Source organism: Mesocricetus auratus, unplaced genomic scaffold, assembly GCF_017639785.1.
Source record: "Mesocricetus auratus isolate SY011 unplaced genomic scaffold, BCM_Maur_2.0 Super-Scaffold_100003, whole genome shotgun sequence".
NCBI lineage: Eukaryota > Metazoa > Chordata > Mammalia > Rodentia > Cricetidae > Mesocricetus > Mesocricetus auratus.
The window spans coordinates 89,406,234-89,425,710 of record NW_024429188.1 but is presented as its reverse complement, the minus strand read 5'-3'; the positions used below and the strand labels follow the sequence as shown (position 1 = coordinate 89,425,710).

The following is a 19,477-nucleotide window of genomic DNA, read 5'->3' as shown; positions in this document are numbered from 1 at the left end:
GGATGATTAGAGACCAGGGTACAAGTTATTGTAACATGCCCCATAACATGTTTGTCAATGATGGACTGTGTGTTCCACAGTGTATACCACAAAGCCTAAAGGTGCGTGGTAAGCTATATCATAGGTATTCTGTGATGTACACATGATGATTAAATTGCTTGGGAATTCATTTCTCAGAATGTATCTGAGGCCTTATATGAACATTACTATAAGAAAATACAGTGCTTATTAGTGTGTCACCCATGCTGATCTTTTAGGTTCTGGATATGAAGGGTTAAGGGATAGTCCCACATTTTCCTCAGTGGATAGTAGGAAATCTCTGTTTCCATTTATACATCAAAATCCTCTTGGGAATTCAAGGAAAATAGCTTTTTCCCCGATATACATCCCACCAAGGCAAATAGGTGGTCAGTAACATGGAACCCCTCTTCTGAAAGCACATCCCCAATTAGTCTTTGCTGAATGTCATTGTTACTTTATGAAGGATTTCTTTCTCATCCATGTAAACATGAAATCCTCATCATAGAAAGGCAATACCTTCATCTAAGTGATAGTAAACATACTTGGAATCTGTAGCAGACATGCTGTCACCAGAAGTAGGCATGTTAAGAGGATCAGATCCTACTGAGGCCTAAACCCCTAGACACACATAAGGATTGCTTAGGGCCAAAGCACATGACTTGCCAAGGCAAATGCTTTCATCACCACATTCAGGCCATGGAGTCAGCTCAGGTTAAGTGACAGTTAGTATTGGATGTCAGTCAGTCTGAGCATAAAAGAGTACATGGAAATACTTCGTGGTTATAGCTATGATGATAACAGGTGCCCCAGTGAACTCCCAGATATTACATTTCTCTGGACATAGCCAAAATGTCCTTTTCTTGGTTCTGAGTCTGCAGCCTCTGGCTTCTCGTCACCCGCCCCAGGACTCCAATAAGTGCCCCCGTGTGTGTGTGTGTGTGTGTGTGTGTGTGTGTGTGTGTGTGTGTTCATTTCCTCACGCGATTGCATGTATTCTGAACTGTGAGTTGGATGCCTGGGGTGAGGATGAGTGCAAACCACTGTCAGGAACAGAGATCCCTGTCATGGTAGCTGTAGCAGTGGAACATAGTGGGAGTGTGGAAGCAGCCAGGAGCACATGTAGCCTGGTGTCAGCCCAGAAGCCCTTTGACTTCCATGCCTTCACCTTGTGATTCCAGAGCTGAGAGAATATTTCCCCAGGTATTACCAGCCCCTATGTGATTGTGGGTTAAGCACTATGTTCAATGCTCCACACTCCTTGGCTCATTTCATGCTTCTGACACCATGCTTTTGAGTCTTGTCACTTCCCTTCCTGCCTGCCTTGTGCCCCCTTCCATGACTTCCTTCCAGGGTGCAGCCCTTTCCTAATACTATTCTTTTACATTCTCAGCTTCTTCTTTCGCTTCACTAAGTGTCCTGGTTCCCCTGCATGGTTAGCACCTCAGATTTCCTGGAATTTTCCTCTATTTTCGCTGCATAGTGGACTTTCGTTCCCCTGTTGTCTATCCTGAGGTCACGGAGGGGGAGGAGCCTGACATCCAATCTCTCCTGGGCTCTTTGAGACTGGGCCTGGACTCTGCACTTGCGACTTTGTGTCTGCCTCGGCCAGGTTTAGCAAAGCTCACACTCAGTCAGTTGCACTGTCCCGCACCGCCTAGCACTCCTGACTCTGCTCTGCATCCTCATCCTTGCACACGCCCTGAAGAAGTCTGGACACCCTGTTCTGACTTAGGCAAAGTCTTATTATCTTTGTTCAGCAAGAATTCTGCCTTACTAGAGAGGATTTCTGTGAGTAGGTTTCCATCTACCACTCTACTCCCTGCTCTTAAGCTGTGAATTCCCGTATTACCAGGCTGCCACTTATTTTAAGATTCATTATTTTAGTTTGTGTGGATGACTGGTTTGCCTGCATGTATGTATGTGCACTGTGTACCTTTATGGTGTCTGTGGGGGTCAAAAGAGGACATCAGATACCCTGGAAATGGGTTATGGGGAACCATGTGGCTAATGATAACTGAACCCAGGTCCTCTGCCAAGAGCACCAAGTGCTCTTAACCACTAAGCGGTCTCAATAGTCCCAATCAAACTTCATTTTAGTGACAGTGACCTCAGTTATGGCCCTAAATGCATGGCATCACAGAAGAAGTAGCTAAATTTATCTTTCTGCTACACAGTTGGGGCCACAGACCTGAAAGCTCTGCATTTAGGCCAAAGAGGAGACTTGGCTACAGGCTGTCTTGACTTTGGTCCACACCTGAACCTGTACTCAGCTCCTTTCCTTTGTCTTGAAGTTCCCCCGAATCAACCTCCCTTTCTACTGTTGAAGAGTTCAGTAAATGTTTTCCTTTCATAGTTGTGATACTGTAACTTTGATATCCTTGAGCTCCTGGACCTCTCATCTGGGATCCCAGTTATTCATACTTGAATGTTGAGCCTTTACTCCTGACCTATATACTTGACATCTACTTATGAATCATATTCCAGAAGCATTGCTTCAGGCAGCTTCTATAAAGTTGGTTAGGATGGACTTAACTCCTGAGATTTGAGCCTACTCTGAGTTTGTTTCTCTAAGGATGGGTTAGAGCCCTAAGCTTATTTCAAAAGACTCCCTCTAGGCACAAAGACTTTTTCCTTTTAGCTTTACCTTGTGTGGGCATTTTTGCCAGATTTCGTGGGCTTGGAAGGGATTCCTTAGTGACAAAGGAGTCTTTCTGTTATATGACATCGTATGAGAGGTCTCATCTGAAGAGAACCCTGTTCTTGAATCCCTGCTGGCTCTGAAATACTTTCTGGCAGAATTCTGATGAAGGTGATTTGAACATTGATTGTAGTTTTTGGTATGCAGAAGTCACCTCATTGGATATACCAGGTTCTGTCCTCTGTTTCTGTCATCCTCCCCCCTCTAGTCATCTTCAATTCTTTTTTCCTCTGGCCTTGAACCCTTTAATGTGTGTCTTGTAAATCCTTCCCTTCTCCATCCATCATACCATGCCATATTATTCCCTTCCCACATCAGACCCTATGCTTTCTACTCACTGGCCATGTAGACCCTCTGTTCCCTGAAGGGATTCAGAGTTGTCAACACCACTGGCATGAACCTCTCATGAAAGAAAGCCCACTGACCAGATATGGAGTACTTCATACCCTCAGGTGAGCTTTGGAGACATTCAAATATGGCCCCTTGATCCCTCACCTAATATACAGTCTACCGATTACAGAAAACTCCGTACGAGGATTCAAGGCAATCTGAATGGGTTTCTCCACAAATATTCATTGTATGTATGTGTATAAAAGTGCTAATGTACCATTGGCTTTTGTGTTAGTTATTTATGTATGATTTAACATTTATAATGAAAACTATAAGATCTGTATCTCCAATTTTGTGTTTGTGTATGAGTACATATATAATACATACTAGATATATCCTATATCTGGTTGCATGGTCTTAATGAATGCCCACTCTCTGAAGGGATTTCCATTTAAATTGACTTAGAAATAAATGGGCACATAAATAAATTAAATAGTCACACATCTCACAGAAAGAAGGAAAGGAAAATATGTTTATCTCAAGTATTCTTTTTCACTGTATCTCGAAATGAGAACTGGAAGGGTAGGTAACTAGATGGGTATTAGAAAACATTTGAACTGGAGACCATTGGCAGTACTCAAAAGGCCACTAGTTCCTTCCAAAACAAAAATTGTACTTCTGGTTCCTAAAATTTGTTTTGAATGCTCCATGAGTACAAATAGGTATTTGATTAGGGATGTAGAACTTTCTAGTCAACTGTGGTGTCATAGGTGCCAGAAACGCACCCGACTTCCTAGAAGTTAGCTTGAGGTAAACCAGGTACAGTGGACTTTGATAAAAGCCACCTTTGTTTAGAACAGTGGTTCGTAACCTGTGGGTTGTGATCCACTTGGGGTTGCTTATCAGATAGCCTACATGTCAGATATTTACATTATGATTCATAATGATAACAGAACTACAGTTGTGAAGTAGCAATGAAATAATTTTATGGTGGTGGGGTCACTACAACATGAAAAACTATATTAAAGGGTTGAAGTTTTAGGAAGGTTGAGAACCACTGGTTTAGAATCTTACAGAGGGCTGCTCCCTCTAAGCCAAGTCAGATAGACTCAGTGGCATTGCAGTCACTCTGTATATACCACAATTCTGTCAGTAAATTCCTAAAACACAGCCCTTTGGGCAATTCCAAGTCCTTGGCCAGCATTTGCTGTATTCAGCAAAGTACCAGCACATGCACTCTGAGGCACCAAGTGCACATGTGTTCTGAGCTGTGATGTAGTCTGCTACTTTCTGTTGCATGTCCTCTCCACAAGCTTGGGTGTTCTGTGGCCTGGGGTTCTGCTCTGAACCTGGATGAGTGTACCCCTACCCATTTGCCATTCCTCTGGCCCCTCAACTGCCTTGTTTTATAAATATGACCTGATCTGTTGCCCGGGAACAACAACAATCTGTGATATATCGAAAATGTGGCTGAAACACATATGTTTAAAGAAGATGATAGGGTTTCCTTATTTGTATTTTATTTATTTATTTATTTTTAGATGATAGGGTTTCTTTTGTGGCCTACTATACTATACTACTCGGTATCTGAAAGTTATGATGCCATATTAATTTCTTTGGGAGGATGTAATAAGGAGCATGACAGGCTCAAGTGTACATTTCTTTTTGCTGCGGTTGTATAGCAGTTTCCTCCTGGATTGGAACATCCAATCACACAGAAAAGCTCCTTAAGAAGGAGTAAACATCTCAAAATAGCCCCAGGAAGTCCCCAAAATTGACTGTATTCAGTGGCTCCGCCCTCCCCAAGACTACCTAAGTAGCGAAGGCTGCTGAGAGTCACCCTCAGACCAGTGGAGCAGCCTGGAAGAGACCAGCAGAACTGCTTAGAAGGAGCTAAGACCAGTTGAGCCACCTGGAAGAGGCGCAGACTAACTGAGCCACCTGGAAAGACTGCAACCTGTTGTTATGCCTTCAGGCTGCATAGCGTGCTTCGGGTTTCCAGATTTTGTGAGCCATCATTCATACTGAGGGAGGCTTACTCTGACTTTGAGTCATTTCTGCTCCTGCAAGCAACCCCTCACCCATATTCCTGTAAGTAACTCTGGTAAAATCCAGTTGTTCACCAAGTTGGGACCTGGTATACTTGTTACTTCTGCCTGTGGTGGGATCCCTTTCTGTGGTGAGTAAACATGTTGTTTCTCTAGAATAAGTGTGTCTCACACCAGCGACGGAGTGTAAAATGTTCCTAGGAGGCACGCAGAGCAGGCAAGGCGGCAAGACAGGAGGCTAATATAACTGAGACTTAGACACCGTCATCGAGGGTCCTAAGATACAAAGCTCAGGCTTTGGACCTGGGCACCCACGGCCACCTCCCGCTACCAGTCACCTCCTGGATTCACAGCAGCCTGTCCTTTCCATTCCTTTCATGCGTGGTCTTACTTCTCTGCCTCCTCTCTTCCTTCTCGAGGTTAGAACCCAAGGATTGCTAGCAGCGAGTGAAAAGGGAAAGTGACTGTGTCCTGTCCTGCTGCTCACAAGATGCAAATATTAGGGGCTTTTCTGTGTTCAGCATCGCCATGAGGACCTCAGCTTCGCACATTAGAAGGATGAGGTCTCAGAGGCTCTGCTTCTTTATCTATACTACCCAAACCTGCAAACAGCCAAAGAACTAATCTTTATACAAAACACAATACGTTAAACAGAGGGTAATACAACTTGAGAAAAAATAGCATTCTCTTCAGAAGGGATATTCTGCCCTTCCTACTGATATAGGGGGATTTGATGGGCTATACTTGGGTCAAGAGTTCTGGGGGGAGGGGGATACTGCTGATTTATGTATGTAGGGCTCAATGTCCAGTAAGGTATTCTAAATGTTGTTTGAAAAATTTGAGCAGGAATACTCTTATGGAACTCTCTGCCTGTACCACACCCCTTGTACATAAAAATGAACCTGTGTGTGTGGGGGGGTCTTCTGTAATGTCTCAGTGGGTAAAGGCCCTTGTTGCCAAGTCTGATTGACCTGAGCCTGATCCCTGGGTGCACATGGGGGAAAGAGAGAACGGATTCTCCCAAGTTGTCTTCTGCCATCCAAACGTGTAATATGATACAGGTCCATACACACATAACAAATAAAATCAACAATTAAAAAGAATCCTAATTCACTTAGCTACTAACTCTATGGGTATTTCACGAGGCTTTTGTATTTTAGGATATTGATTTTCACATTTGTACCTCAAAATATTTGCACTGCAACTTTCTTAGGAATCTTACTAACTGCCCTAATATCACAAAGCTCTGGGATTCCACAATTGAAAGGCAGAAAGGAAAAGTTGGCATTTGGAACTGGGGAGAGGGCTCCACTGTTAAGAGCACGTGTTGTTCTTTCAGAGTTCAGTTCCCCGCATTCATCTCAGATGCCTCACAACCACCCATCTCCAATTTGTACTTCAGGGGATCCAGTGCTCTTGTAGGCACCCGCAGGAATGTGCACACAAACAAATAATGGTCTTTTAAAAGGGGGTTACATTTTGATGTGTTTTAATCTGTAACTTTAATTAATTACTTCAATATCAATGTTTCTGTTTTATTTTTAATTGAAATTAGAAACAAGCTTGTTTTACATGTCAATCCCAGTTCCCTTTTCCTCCTGTACTCTCCTGACCCCACCGACTCCCTATCCCATTCCCTTTCTGCTCCCCAGGGAGGGAGAGGCCTTGCATGGGGGATCTTCAAAGTCTCTCACATCATTTGGAGCAGGGTCTAGGCCCTCCCCCCTGTGTCTAGGCTGAGAGAGTATGCCTCTATGAGGAGTGGGCTCCAAAAGTCCATGTGTACACTAGAGATAAATACTGATTCACTACCAGGGGTCCCATAGACTGCCCAGGTCTCCTAACAGACATCTATGTTCAGGGGGTCTGGGTCAGTCCTGTGCTGGTTTCCCATCTGGGGTCCATGAGTTCCCCCTTGTTCAGGTCAGCTGTTTCTGTGAGTTTCTCCAGTCTGGTCTTGACCCCTTTGCTCATCGCTCCTCCCTCTCTACAACTGGATTCCAGGAGTTCGGCTCAGTGTTTAGCTGTGGGTATCTGCTTCTGCTTCTATCAGCTACTGGATGAAGGCTCTAGGATGGCATATAAGATAGTCATCAATCTCATTATAGGGGAAAGGCATTTAAGGTAGCCTTTCCACTATTGCTTAGATTCTTAGGTGGGATCATCCTCAGGTGGACATTTCCCTATTGCCAGATTTCTCTTTAAACCTAAAATGGCTCCCTCTATTATGGTATCTATTTTCTTGCTCTCCTCTATTCTTCCCCTGACTCAATCTTCCTGCTCCCTCATGTCCTTCTCTTCCCTCCTCTTCTCCCCTTCTCTTTCTCCTAAATCCCTCTCCCCTCCCCCCATGCTCCCGATTTGCTCTGAAGATCTTATCCCTTTCTCCTTCTCTGGGGGAATATGCATGTCTCTCTTAGGGTCCTCTTCACTTCCTAGCTTCTCTGGAGGTGTGGATTGTAGGCTGGTAATCCTTTGCTCTATGTCTAAAATCCATATATGAATGAGTATATACCATGTTTTCTTTTTGTCACTGGGTTAACTCAGTATGGATAGTTTCTTCTAGTGCCATCTATTTGCATTCGAATTTCAAGAGTCCATTGTTTTGTTTTGTTTTTCTCTTAGTAGTACTTCATTGTGTAAAGGTACCACATTTTCTCTGTCCACTCTTCGGTTGAGGGGCATCTAGGTTGCTTCCAGGTTCTGGCTATTACAAATAATGATGCTGTGAACATAGTTGAACAGATGCCCTTGTTGTATGAATGTGCATCCTTTGGGTATGTGCCTAAGAGTGAAATTCCTAGATCTTGAGGTAGACTCATTCCCATTTTCCTGAGGAACTGTCATACTGATTTCCAAAGTGGCTGTACGAGTTGGCACTCCCACCAGCAGTGGAGGAGTGTTCCCCTTTCTCCACATCCTTTCCAGCATAAACTGTCATTGGTGTTTTTGATTTTAGCCATTCTGACAGGTGTAAGATGGTATCTCGGACTTGTTTGGATTTGCATTTCCATGATGGTAGGGATGTTGAGCATTTTCTTAAGTGTCTGTCAGCCATTTTACATTCCTCTACTGAGAATTCTCTATTTAGTTCTGTACCCCACTTTTTAATTTTTTATTTAAATTAAAAACAAGCTTGTTTCACATGTCAATCCCAGCTCCCTCCCCTCCTCCCCCTTTTTCCCACAGCCCCCCACTCAAACCCCACTCTTTCCCCCAAGGAGGGTGATGCCCTCCATGGTGGATCTCCAGAGTCTGTCATTTAATTCAGGGCAGGTCCTAGGCCCTCCCCCAAGAGTCCAGATAGAGAGAGCATGGTTCATTGTGGGATGGGCACCCAAAATTCATTTGCATGCCAGGGATAAATACTAATGTACTATCCAAGGCCCCATAGATTGCCTAGGCCTCCTCACTGACACCCACATTCAGGAGGTCTGGGTCAGTCCCATGCTGGCCTCTTAGTCATCAGTCTGGGGTCCAAGAGCACCCCCTTGTTCAGGTCAGCTGTTTCTGTGGGTTTCACTAGCTCAGTCTTAACCCCTTTGCTCATCACTTCTCCCTCTCTGTCACTGGGTTCCAAGAGTTCAGTTCAGTGTGTAGCTGTGGGTGTCTGCCTCTGCTTCCTTCAGTCACTGGATGAAGGTTCTAGGATAGCATATAAGGTAGTCATCAGACTTATTATCAGGGAGGGGCATTTAAGGTAGTCTCTCCACTATTACTTAGTTTGCCAGTTGGTGTCATCCTTGTATATCTCTGGAAATCTCACTGGTGCCAGATCTTTCCTCAAACCTATAATGACTCCCTCTATTATGATATGTCTCTTCTTAAGTGTCTCTCAGCCATTTTAGACTCCGCTACTGAGAATTCTCTGTTAAGTTTTGTACCCCACTTTTTAATTGGATCCTTTGGTGTTTTGGAGACTTGCTTCTTGAGCTCTTTGTAAATTTTGGAGATCAACAACTCTGTCAGATATGGGATTAGTGAATATCTTTTCCCATTCTGTGGGCTGCCATTTTGTCTTGTTGACTGTGTCCTTTGCCTTACAGTAGCTTCTCAATTTCAGGAGGTCCCATGAATTTATTGTCGACCTCACTGTCTGTACTACTGGTGTTATGTACAGGAAGCGGTCTCCTGTACCAATTCGTTCAAGGGTACTTCCCAATTTCTCTTCTAAGAGTTTCAGTGTGGCTGGATTTATGTTGAGGTCTTTGATACACTTGGACTTATGCTTTGTGCATGGCGGTAGACATGGATCTATCTGCAGTCTTCTACATGCCAACATCCAGTTATGCCAGCACCATTTGTTGAAGATACTTTCTTTTTTCCATTTTATGATTTTAACTTCTTTGTCAAAGATGAGGTGTTCATACGTGTATGGGTTAATATTGGGGTGTTCAATTTGATTCCATTGGTCTACCTGTGTATTTTTTGTGCCAATACCAAGCTGTTTTCAGGACTATAGCTCTATAATAGAGCTTGAAGTCAGGGATGGTGATGCCTCCAGACGTTGCCTTGTTGAACAGGGTTGTTTTGGCTATCCTGGGTCTTTTGTTTTTCCATACAAAATTGATTATTGTTCTTTCAAGGTCTGTGAAGAATTGTGCCAGTATTTTGATGGGGATTGTATTGAATCTGCAGATTGCTTTTGGCAAGATTGCCATTTTTACTATGTTGATCCTACCAATCCAAGAACATGGGAGATCTTTCCATTTCCTGGTGTCTTCCTTAATTTCTTTCTTTAAAGACTCAAAGTTCTTGCTATACAGGTCTTTCACTTGTTTGTTTCGCGTTACCCCAAGATATTTCTCAGTATCGTTTTTCTTGTCCCCCTTTTTATTTCTGATTTCATTAATTTGCATGTTCTCTCTGCCTTTTGGTTACTTTGGATAAAGGTTTGTCTATCCTGTTGATTTTCTCAAAGAACCAACTTTTTGTTGCATTGATTCTTTGTATTATTTTCTGTGTTTCTACTTTATTGATTTCAGCCCTCAATTGGATTATGTCTCAATATTCATTTTTAAAAGGAATGTCAAACTCCAGGTTTTTTACTAATTATTTTCCCAACCCTAATCACATTTCCCCTCCCTCCCTTCCTCCTCTCCTCCCAGACCCTCCCACCAACCTTCCCTCTTCTCCCATCCACTCCTCCTCCTTTTCTTTAGAAAGGGGTAGTCTTCCCATGTATATCAGCCAGCCATGGCATATCAATTGGCAGTTAAGACTAGGCCCCTCCTCTCCTATTAAAACTGGACAAGGCAATCTAGTAGGAAGAAACTTTTGCAAAATCAGGTCCCAGAGTCAGAGATAGCTCTTGCTTCTACTGTTAGAATTTCCACCAGAAGCCTCAGCTACACAACTGTATTGCAGAGCGATTAGTTCAGTCCCATGGAAGCTCTCTGGTTGGCAGCTCAGTTTCTGTGAGCCCCTATAAGCCCAGGTTAGGTGATTATGTAGGCTTTCTTGCGGTGTCCTTGCCTCCTCTGTCTCCCATAATCCTTCCTCCACTTCTTCCACAGGATTTGGGGTCCATCAAATGTTTGGCTGTGGGTCTCCGCATCTGTTTCCATCAGTTGCTGGGTGAAGGATTACCTTTTCTTATTTAGATCCTCTTGATATTTTCCAACATCTCAGCTCACCAAAAACACTTCTTCGAGACTATTAACTCTTTGAAAAGAACTGGGTCCAAAATTCTTTGATTTTTGTTTCCTTGATGCATATATGATTCTTAATCAGCCCATGTAATGTTCCAGTGTACTCTCAACCTTAAGTGATTTATTGATACTACAAAAAGGGCAGTTATCCATGCGATGTCAGCATTTGCAGACATGAGAAGCACTGGACATGACCTTATACAGAGACTCTGATGATTATTAATTATCAACAATCTGGAGTATTCTAATTTTTCAATGGTGACATCAAGTTTTTTACAGTTGTCATTCACCAGAGAAGCACAAAACTGTCACCACAAACATGCTGCTGGTGGAGGACAGTGATTGGCTGTGTGTCCAGTCTCCTCACAGAAATTTGTAACAAACACAAACTGAGATAACCATGTCCACTTAATTCCCAGTTCTTGCAATGTGCACCCCAGTGAGATAGAGAGGCTAGAAGTTCTCCAGAAGTTCACTCAAGTGCCATGTGCTCAGTGTAAATTATTGTCCTCATCCGTACTTGTGCACCTGCAACAGTTTGCTTGCCCCTCCAGTTCCTTCCTCTCAAGGATTTTATGGTCTTGGTTGGATTCCAAGTTGTGTACATTCTGCACATGCTCCCTAGAGCCATTTCCATTGGGCACACATCTCCTTTAGGGATTGTGGGATGGAAGGAGGACAGATGGGAAACTTGCTAAAAGCCTAGATGCTGCTGCAATACCATTTCCATTCACAAAACATTTGTGGAGATGATGCTACTCTCTTTTAGGTTCCACCATGGCTCTCTGCAAGCTGGAAGAAAATGAGATCGAAGTGAGCCTTGATTTTGAAGAAGAGGGCACTGCAACAGCAGAAAGTGGCGGCTCTGGTAAAGTTTTTCTAAATGGTTCAGACAAACCAAAGAACCAGGGCATCCTAGACCACAAGGATGATGTGATGCAGTCTTCAGTCTTCAGATACATTCGTGGTAACATCAAAAAGGAGAGCCATGGGAGCCACCAAGCATCTGGGTCCCCACAGCTGAAGGAGCAAGAGAACATGGCTGCTGCCAGAATTCCACAATTTCGGCGCACAAGACCACGGATCCAGTTTGGTCTGACACCCAGGCAGCTTAGTGAATTGGAAGACGTTTTTGAAAAAACTAAGTATCCTGATGAGAGCATAAGGTATGTAGTTTGTTTCAGTAGCCATCCCAGCTCCCATCCTTCAGCAGCTGATTTGGAGGTGTGTTCTCTACACTGTGGCCCTCTCTTTTGAACTCTTAAGCATGGAGTCCTTTGCCTGTTTTGTTGCTGGGTATGGGGAGTTTATTTTGTGAGGTCAAAGTCAGTATATCCATGCAGTGTTGATATGGATTGATCCTAAAGACTGGTTGATGCCTCTCAATTCCTTCCTTCAGTTTTCTCTTTGTTTATGTTTATTTTCCTCCTCCTTCTTCTTCATGATCCCCCTACCTTTTGTAATAGGAATTGAACTCAAGACCTAGTTGTTTCTAAGCATATCTCCCTTGTGTTAATTAAGTAATGTGTTTATTGTAGTAAAACAGTTAAGGAAAAGCCACTTTAATACTTTAGAGTTCACCATCTTTACATATTTTTGTGTTGGTTTATGATTCACCTCCAAAAGTCTCTTCATCTTGCCAAGCTGAAATGCTGCATTCCTCTAACAACCCCACTTTTTCATTTTATTTCCACAGGAAGGACCTTGCCAAGCGCTTGTTCCTTGGAGAATCCAGAGTACGGGTCAGTAAATCTGAAAAGGCTTTGGGCAGGGCATTCTGCTTCAGGATATGGACCGTTTTCTTGGAGCCATTATGAAAAGGAATCATGGGTGGGAGGTGTCCTTGTCTGGTTGATAATGGCCAGCAAGCGTTGAGTCTTGCAGTTTTCCAGAGGTGAAAGTAGAACGAGCACCCAGCAGTTTATGGTCCTTTCCCATTGCTGGAGGCAGCATGATCTCCTAATTGAAAAAAAATAAAAAGCAGACTACTTATAATCAGTATGTGAACCTCAGATGTATAGAGAGCTTTGCATACTGTAATGTCATGCGCATAGAAAGACATAAATGTTTACTGTATGTCTGCAGTGATTAATACTGAAGTCTTGACACTCAGGTCATTTCAGGGCACTTATGTATAAGATCATAGTAGGGTTCTAAGTGACCTTGGGGACACTCTGATTGATGTTGTAAGCAGCAGGGCTCAAAAGGTTCAGTTGCAACAAATACACACTTACTTAAAAGCATGAATTAATTGAGGCAAAGCAGAAATTCCCCCCAAGAAACACAGTTTTTGAATAACTAGCCTGTGTTTTGTTTAGCGAAGTCACACAAGAAGACACTTTAGAAGTCCACATGGTTGGCCCTCCACCTTTGTAAGCTTGTGGAAAGTAATGCAGACAGCGACAAGGCTGAATTTTCATGTTCCCCCACATTGCGTTTTGGCTAACTAAAATCATTGCCAAAAGAGTCACTTTGGTGTTTGGATAGGGCTAGAGCTGATACCTTTGGAACTTTGTGCCAAAATTAAACAAAAAGAATAACAGTGAATTAATTTCAGTTCATCTAATAAGGAGAAGGTGGTCAGGGGAAATGATGCAGTCAAATGCAGGTGGGCTGAGGAGAGGGCTCAGTGGTTTAGGCACTTGCAACATGAGTCTGAAACCTGAGTTGGGATCCTCAGCACCCGACCAAGAGCTTAGCTCACCTGCAGTCATAATCTCAGCTTCAGGAGGCAGAGACTGGGGATCCTTCGGGCGATCTAGACTAGCTTAACTGCTGATTGTAGGTTCAGGGCCAGACCCTCCTACCGTAAACCATGTGGGGAGCAAGCTAGGAAGATGCTTGACTCTGATCTCAGTCCTCTGCAAGCACATGGATTCACATGCACAGCACACACCATCCATAGAAAAAGTGAAGGGTGCCAAGCCATGGTCAAGTGAGTCTTCTGTTGAAAACCTTGTAAGCTGAAAAGGTTCCTTTTAGTTTACATGACTATGTTGAAGAGATTTGCATAGGCTTTAGGAGTCAAACATGGGGAACTCTGACCTAATGTGAGCCCACATGAGTCAGCCACTGGGGCTCTGTTTGAGTTCATGGAGGCATCATGATGGTAGGCTTGAGTTTCCCTGAGTTCCCCTCAGCAGAGCTTCTGGTCCCTTGGTTGGTCTTCTTTAGATTATACATCCACATAATAGAAGGTGCCAGGCAGGGAAAGAAAGTGCATGGAGTCACAAATGTGACTAGGAGCCCGACAGGATGACGACGTGTAATAGGTAACTGTGACTGTATTTCCATAGCTAGCCAGTGTATTTAGGAGGAGGCAGTTTTGTTAACTGTTCTCCACATTGTGGCAGATCACCTTCCTGAGGGGAGGTTCAACCTTAGGGCTCTGCCTTAAGGCTTTGAATGTCCTTGTAGAATAAAAGGGCCAAGGATGCTCTTCATGTTGAGCAGGAAGTAGAGCATCAGTACCTTCAAGCTACAGCTTTATTGAGAAGACTGTCTTTGTCCCTAGCCCCGAAAACCTAAGAGAATATGGAAGAATTGGAGGGCAGAAGTCCATAGGTGACAATGGTCTCCCCATTCCCTAAACTCCATAGAAGCAGAGGAGTCCCAAAATATCTGAATGATTTGTCTGAATTGGTCTCATTTCCGTAACTATGTCGGTGACAATTTCACAGCTCTGTTCAGGCCTTCCTTGGAGTAGCGTTAGCTGTTCCAAGGCAATCTGAGAGGGACTTTTGTTTGTTTGAGATGTGGATCGGATATAACTCTGCACTCTCTTTAGGCAAGTGTGCTTCCTTGTAATCACCCCACCTCCTTCAGGTGTTAGAGAAGTAAGAAGCCATCCAGTCATGACTGGTGGGCTGAAAGCATGGGAGCAGAATTGTTTATTAGGGAAGAATTATGTATTTTGATAAAAAATGCCAGTGGAGATTCAGAAACACAGAAGGCTGCTTCTGAGAGACAGATGGAGAAGAAGCTGCAGGGAAAACGGGACGGGGGGGAGTGAGGAACAGAAAGAGGACCAGGAGGAAGAGGAGGAGGAGACTGAGAGTGAAAGAGATTGTTTTCTGACACTATCTTAAGTGATAAATCTTGAAGCATCCTTTGTCCTTCCTGAGATTGGCCTCTTGTGAGGAGGCACCATTGAAAGTTAGGATTTAACTGTTTATACAGGCATCACAAGTCTTCAAGATAGGCTGCAAACAGTGTGATTTTTGAAATATGTTCATTTCATTTTTATTTTTGACCTTTTTGTACAGAAAATAGGTTTTTGTTTCCTTAGAGTGATACAGCACTTCTGGAACTTCCAATCTTTCTGCTTGCTCTTCTGCATAGATCCCTGAGCCTTGAGGGGATGAGCTTGATGAAGACATTTAGGATTGAGTGTTCTCAAGTTGTTACCAGAGCTGACCACTCAGACACAGTTTATAGTTAACTGAAAGTCTCTATTCCAGCTGACTAGGACCACACTCAGGTATTTGGGCACCTAGGTGTGGCCCCAAGTGTCCAGAACACGGGATTTTTAAAGGCAGAAACCATGTCCTAGCATCTCAGTAGCTGCAGAGGAACTTTGCAGAAGTAAGCACTTTGAAGCAGGCTGTTTAACAGAAGCTAGGGTAAGCAGATAACTGGGGTGGGGGTTCCATACAAGCAGGCCATTTGCTAGAACATCCTTGATCTTTCGTCCCTTGAATACAGCTGAGTAATTTTTTCAGGGAATTCTCCATCAAAGGCTTCAACAAGAATACAAGATGGAGGAACCTCTGTATTGTCTTGCCCTGTCACATTCCCCATTGTTTCAAATGACATGAATCAAATCATTGACTCACCCTGTTCTAGGAGGGTATAGTTGTTCTGAAGGACCAGTAGCTTAATAGCTTAAATGAGTTATTCTCTGTTGGATGCAGTTGGCCGTGTAGTTAAGGATGGAGAGTTCCACCATTAGCCCATTTGGGACAAGAACCAGTAGTCCAGCTAATGCTGACAGGAAGTTGGTCAGTCATAGGGGCCAAGTCAACAGAAACTGATGCCAAATTCTGATCAGTGTCTTCTTTCTTTCTTTATTTTCTTTGAGCTTTTCTCTCTCTCCTCCACTCTTCTGTATTGTGTTCTCTCACACACTCTATCAACTATTCTTTTGCCCTCTCCTACTCTCTCTACTTTCTTTTATTCATCATCCCCCAGTACTTCTTTCCTCTACGTATTTAAAGCAATTGCCCATGCATGTACTCCAGGGCACCGGCAGTGTCTTTCCACAACCTCATCCTCACCCCCCCTCTTACAATAGAGCAACAGGTGCAGATTTTCCAGGAACCCTGCTGAAAGTCAGACTTGGCCCACACATTGGCCCATTACCTCCTAATAGCCTTATTTCCTGTGCATAGGAGATAAGCGGCCTCTGTGGAAAGACACAGAGTCCTCTACAGTTACCCATCGAGGGTCCTGACTCTTGCAGCTCTTTGGTTGCTAAAACTGGACAGAGCCATACCAAAAAAGAAATTAGAAATATATCCAGCTTTCTATATCTTCAACTTAGGTCCTAAATCTTGGTTGGGATCATCCCCAACAACCTATGGCCTTTGCATCAGCTATTCCTGCCCCTACTTACTTGGGACCAGAATTGGGACCCTTTTGACCTTCATTAACATCGAATCAAGGCTACGATGAGCTCTCCATTCTTCTTCATTATAGGCACATATCCAGAGGATAATATAGACTAGTATACATCCATTTTTTTCATATGACTTTCCGGTGAGTCAGAGGAGTCTAACCATTAGTACAAGCAAGCCAGGTAATTTGAGGGCATGATGCAGGTACCTTGTCAGGCAATGTATAAAATTGTAATCCCTGAAGGCCTTTTTCTATCCAGTCTAATTCATATCCCTGAACCCCTTCTCCCAGTCTATTTCTCCAATTTTTTCTCTTGTTTGTTTCCCCAAGGGCATGGGAGAGTTACTTCCACTCTTTGTCTTTGTCTTGAATTTCAGCTGTTGTAAACTTTCTGAACAATTTCCATAAGTAGAAACCTACTAAATATCTGCCACCACTCTCCACACATTGTACTGGGAAATTACTTCTGAAGAGACCAGTATTGGCTCAAGATCACCAGACCAAGTTCTCAGCACAAAGGAGATTTGTTGGCCCCAGAGAGACAAGGGGCAGGGAATAAAAGACAAAGACAGAAGATAGAGGACAAGGGAGAAGGGGTAGGGAACAAGGGAGAGGGGGAAGGAATATTTGTCAGGGATGGGGGTGGCAAAAGACTGCCTCTGAATAGAGAGGAGACTGACATAGCAAATGTCAGTTTATAAAGGGAAAACTCTGTTAGGATAAGGTGTTTAATTTTGATTGGACAGGTTAATTAGGGCAGCCATAAGGGCATTTTGATTGTTGGACTTCAATACTTTGATAGCTGGAACTTACTAGTAAGCCTCAGGAGAAGGAAGTGGCCAGGTAATGGCATAAACGTTGGTGGCTGGCTTCAGGAATGCGTTCTAACAGATTTGAGCAAGGTAGAGGGAGTGGGGGAGAAAGGGATGGCCTGCCAGAGTCATGCTTGCCATGCTCAAGTTGGCTAGAGTCCCTTTGGCTTCCTCCTTCCACTGTGCAACCAGCACCTGACTCTAGGAATCATTTTCTTCTCCTGGCTGTGGGAACAGGCAGAGGTTTGGGGTTTCTTTGGGCAACTCGCTTAGGCCCAAAGGATTCTGCTCTTCAACAAAGGACACAGGTCTTAAACCGAGGTAAGGGGTCTTGCAGGAAACCATTGGTTATTACAAGGAAACTGGTGATTACAGCCATGGCTTGGAAGCATCCACATAGTTATAACAGCAGTGGAGTTGGCTGCCAAGAGGCACAACCACAGTTGCTGCCAGAAGCAGGGGCACCATAGTGCTGCCTGGCATTGCCTGTGAGCTTGCAGGGGATTGTGCATTGCCTAGGGGCAGCTGAAGCTGTGGTCTTGGGATGACTTACTCCCCCTGTCATTTTAGATCTGTTTCTTCAACCAACAGAACCGACACACAGGGAGACACAGTCATACAGAGAGAGACATAGTAAAGAAACAAGAAACGGTTGGACACCACACTTTCATACACCTGCAGTAACATCTCACACAGATCCTGGACACAGGATCTATGGTCACATCTGACCTCACTTCTTGTGTCCTAACCAGATGGTGCCTCTTACACACCAAACTTACCTCTGGAGGTGTTCACACCAGATAACTTTTGTTTTACCTCTTTTGTTTGTTTTTCTTTTGGGTGGTGACCAATATTGGGTGCCTCCAGAGTGCTCAACAGCGATGGCTTAGGATTTTCTTGGGATCTTGGACCATCTCAGGCCCAGAAAGTCCACTAAGAGTCCTCTCAAGCTGCACTCTTCAGCGATCCTGGGGGTCCCAAGGCTCTCAGTGTCTGGGTCTGATCTCTGGGATCTCAGTGGGACCTCTAAAATTTTACCTATAACCCACTAGAGATGACCACTCAAGCAGTTTATAGTCAATTGAAAGTATTCCAGTTGGTCAGGATCACATCCAAGCTATTCAGGGATATATATATCCCTGAGAGTCCAGAAGATGGAGTTTTAAAGGTAGAAAATGTCATGGCATCTCACTTGGAAGCTGCAGGAGGATTTGCAGAGTAAACACTTAGAAACAAGCAGTTTTAATAGAAGTCAATTAAGTGGTTAGCTGGAGTGGTGTGTTCTGAACAAGCAGGCTAAGAAGCTAAGATCAGGTAGCTAGGACCTCTCTATCTCTCCCTCCCTCCCTCCCTCCCTCCTTCTCTCTCTCTCTCACATGGTTTTTCGAGACAGGGTTTCGGAACTAGCTCTTGTAGACCAGGCTGGCCTCGAACTCACAGAGATCTGTCTGCCTCTGCCTCCCGAGTGCTGGGATTAAAGGTGTGTGCCACCAACGCCCAGCCTAAGTTTCTCATTTTTAAGCACAAGACCTGCATGGGTTCTAACCAGACAAAATTCCAGCACCGAGAAAGGGATGTGGACAAAAAGTCCCACCCCTAACCTAAAAAAGAAGATATTTGCAGTTGATACCTGCTGATAAAGGGAACATCAGTGTTTTTATGGAGCATCACTGGGTATATCAACCATACTCTGGGCCAGGGCCCATACCCAGTAATAGTTCTGGCTGACTATGTTTTCTGCAGGCTTTTTGTTTCATTTGTTTTATTTTGGTATTTTTTTGTCTTTTGTTTGGATTTTTGGTTTTTGTTTTGTTATTGTCTTATTTTTTGAGACAGAGAAAATGAAGTTGAATGGGTAAGGAGGTATTGAGGATGTGGGAATTGTTCAGAGAGGGAAAAACAATCAAATATATTGTATGAAATGATTTTTTAAAGAAAAGCCTACATATATATGTATATATGTAATCGTTTTGTTCAATCTAAAGCCTCACTGGCATGTACAGTTACACAGTGTTTTTTCTAGTTGTGATATAAACTGTTGCATATATTAAAAGCGTCTCTTTCACTGTGTTATTGCAGAGTTGGTTTAAGAGAAGAAGAGCCAAATACAGGAAAAGTCAGCAGTCTCAAATGCTGCAGAGTGAATCTGCTGATAGGCAGAACACCTAGCAGCAAAGCTTTCGGAGGAGTCCTGGAGCAGCACCCTGTCCAGGTGCCAGATGAAGACAGGATATTGTGATGTCACTGACACATTAAGAGCCTATAATGGCTGTAATGAAAGCTTATCACTTCATCAATAAA

At 43.6% G+C, this 19,477-nt stretch overlaps 1 protein-coding gene across 1 annotated transcript in view; it reads left to right on the top strand.

Moving 5' to 3' along the window:
* The window catches only part of LOC101831083 (paired mesoderm homeobox protein 2-like), a 25,429-nt gene extending 5,952 nt beyond the window's left edge, over window positions 1-19,477 (top strand). The window contains exons 2-4 of the mRNA XM_005083145.2: window positions 11,518-11,914; window positions 12,445-12,490; window positions 19,256-19,477. Of these exons, the coding sequence (XP_005083202.1) occupies window positions 11,526-11,914; window positions 12,445-12,490; window positions 19,256-19,345 (525 nt within the window). The 5' untranslated portion in view covers window positions 11,518-11,525 and the 3' untranslated portion in view covers window positions 19,346-19,477. The remainder of the gene's footprint in view (window positions 1-11,517; window positions 11,915-12,444; window positions 12,491-19,255) is intronic.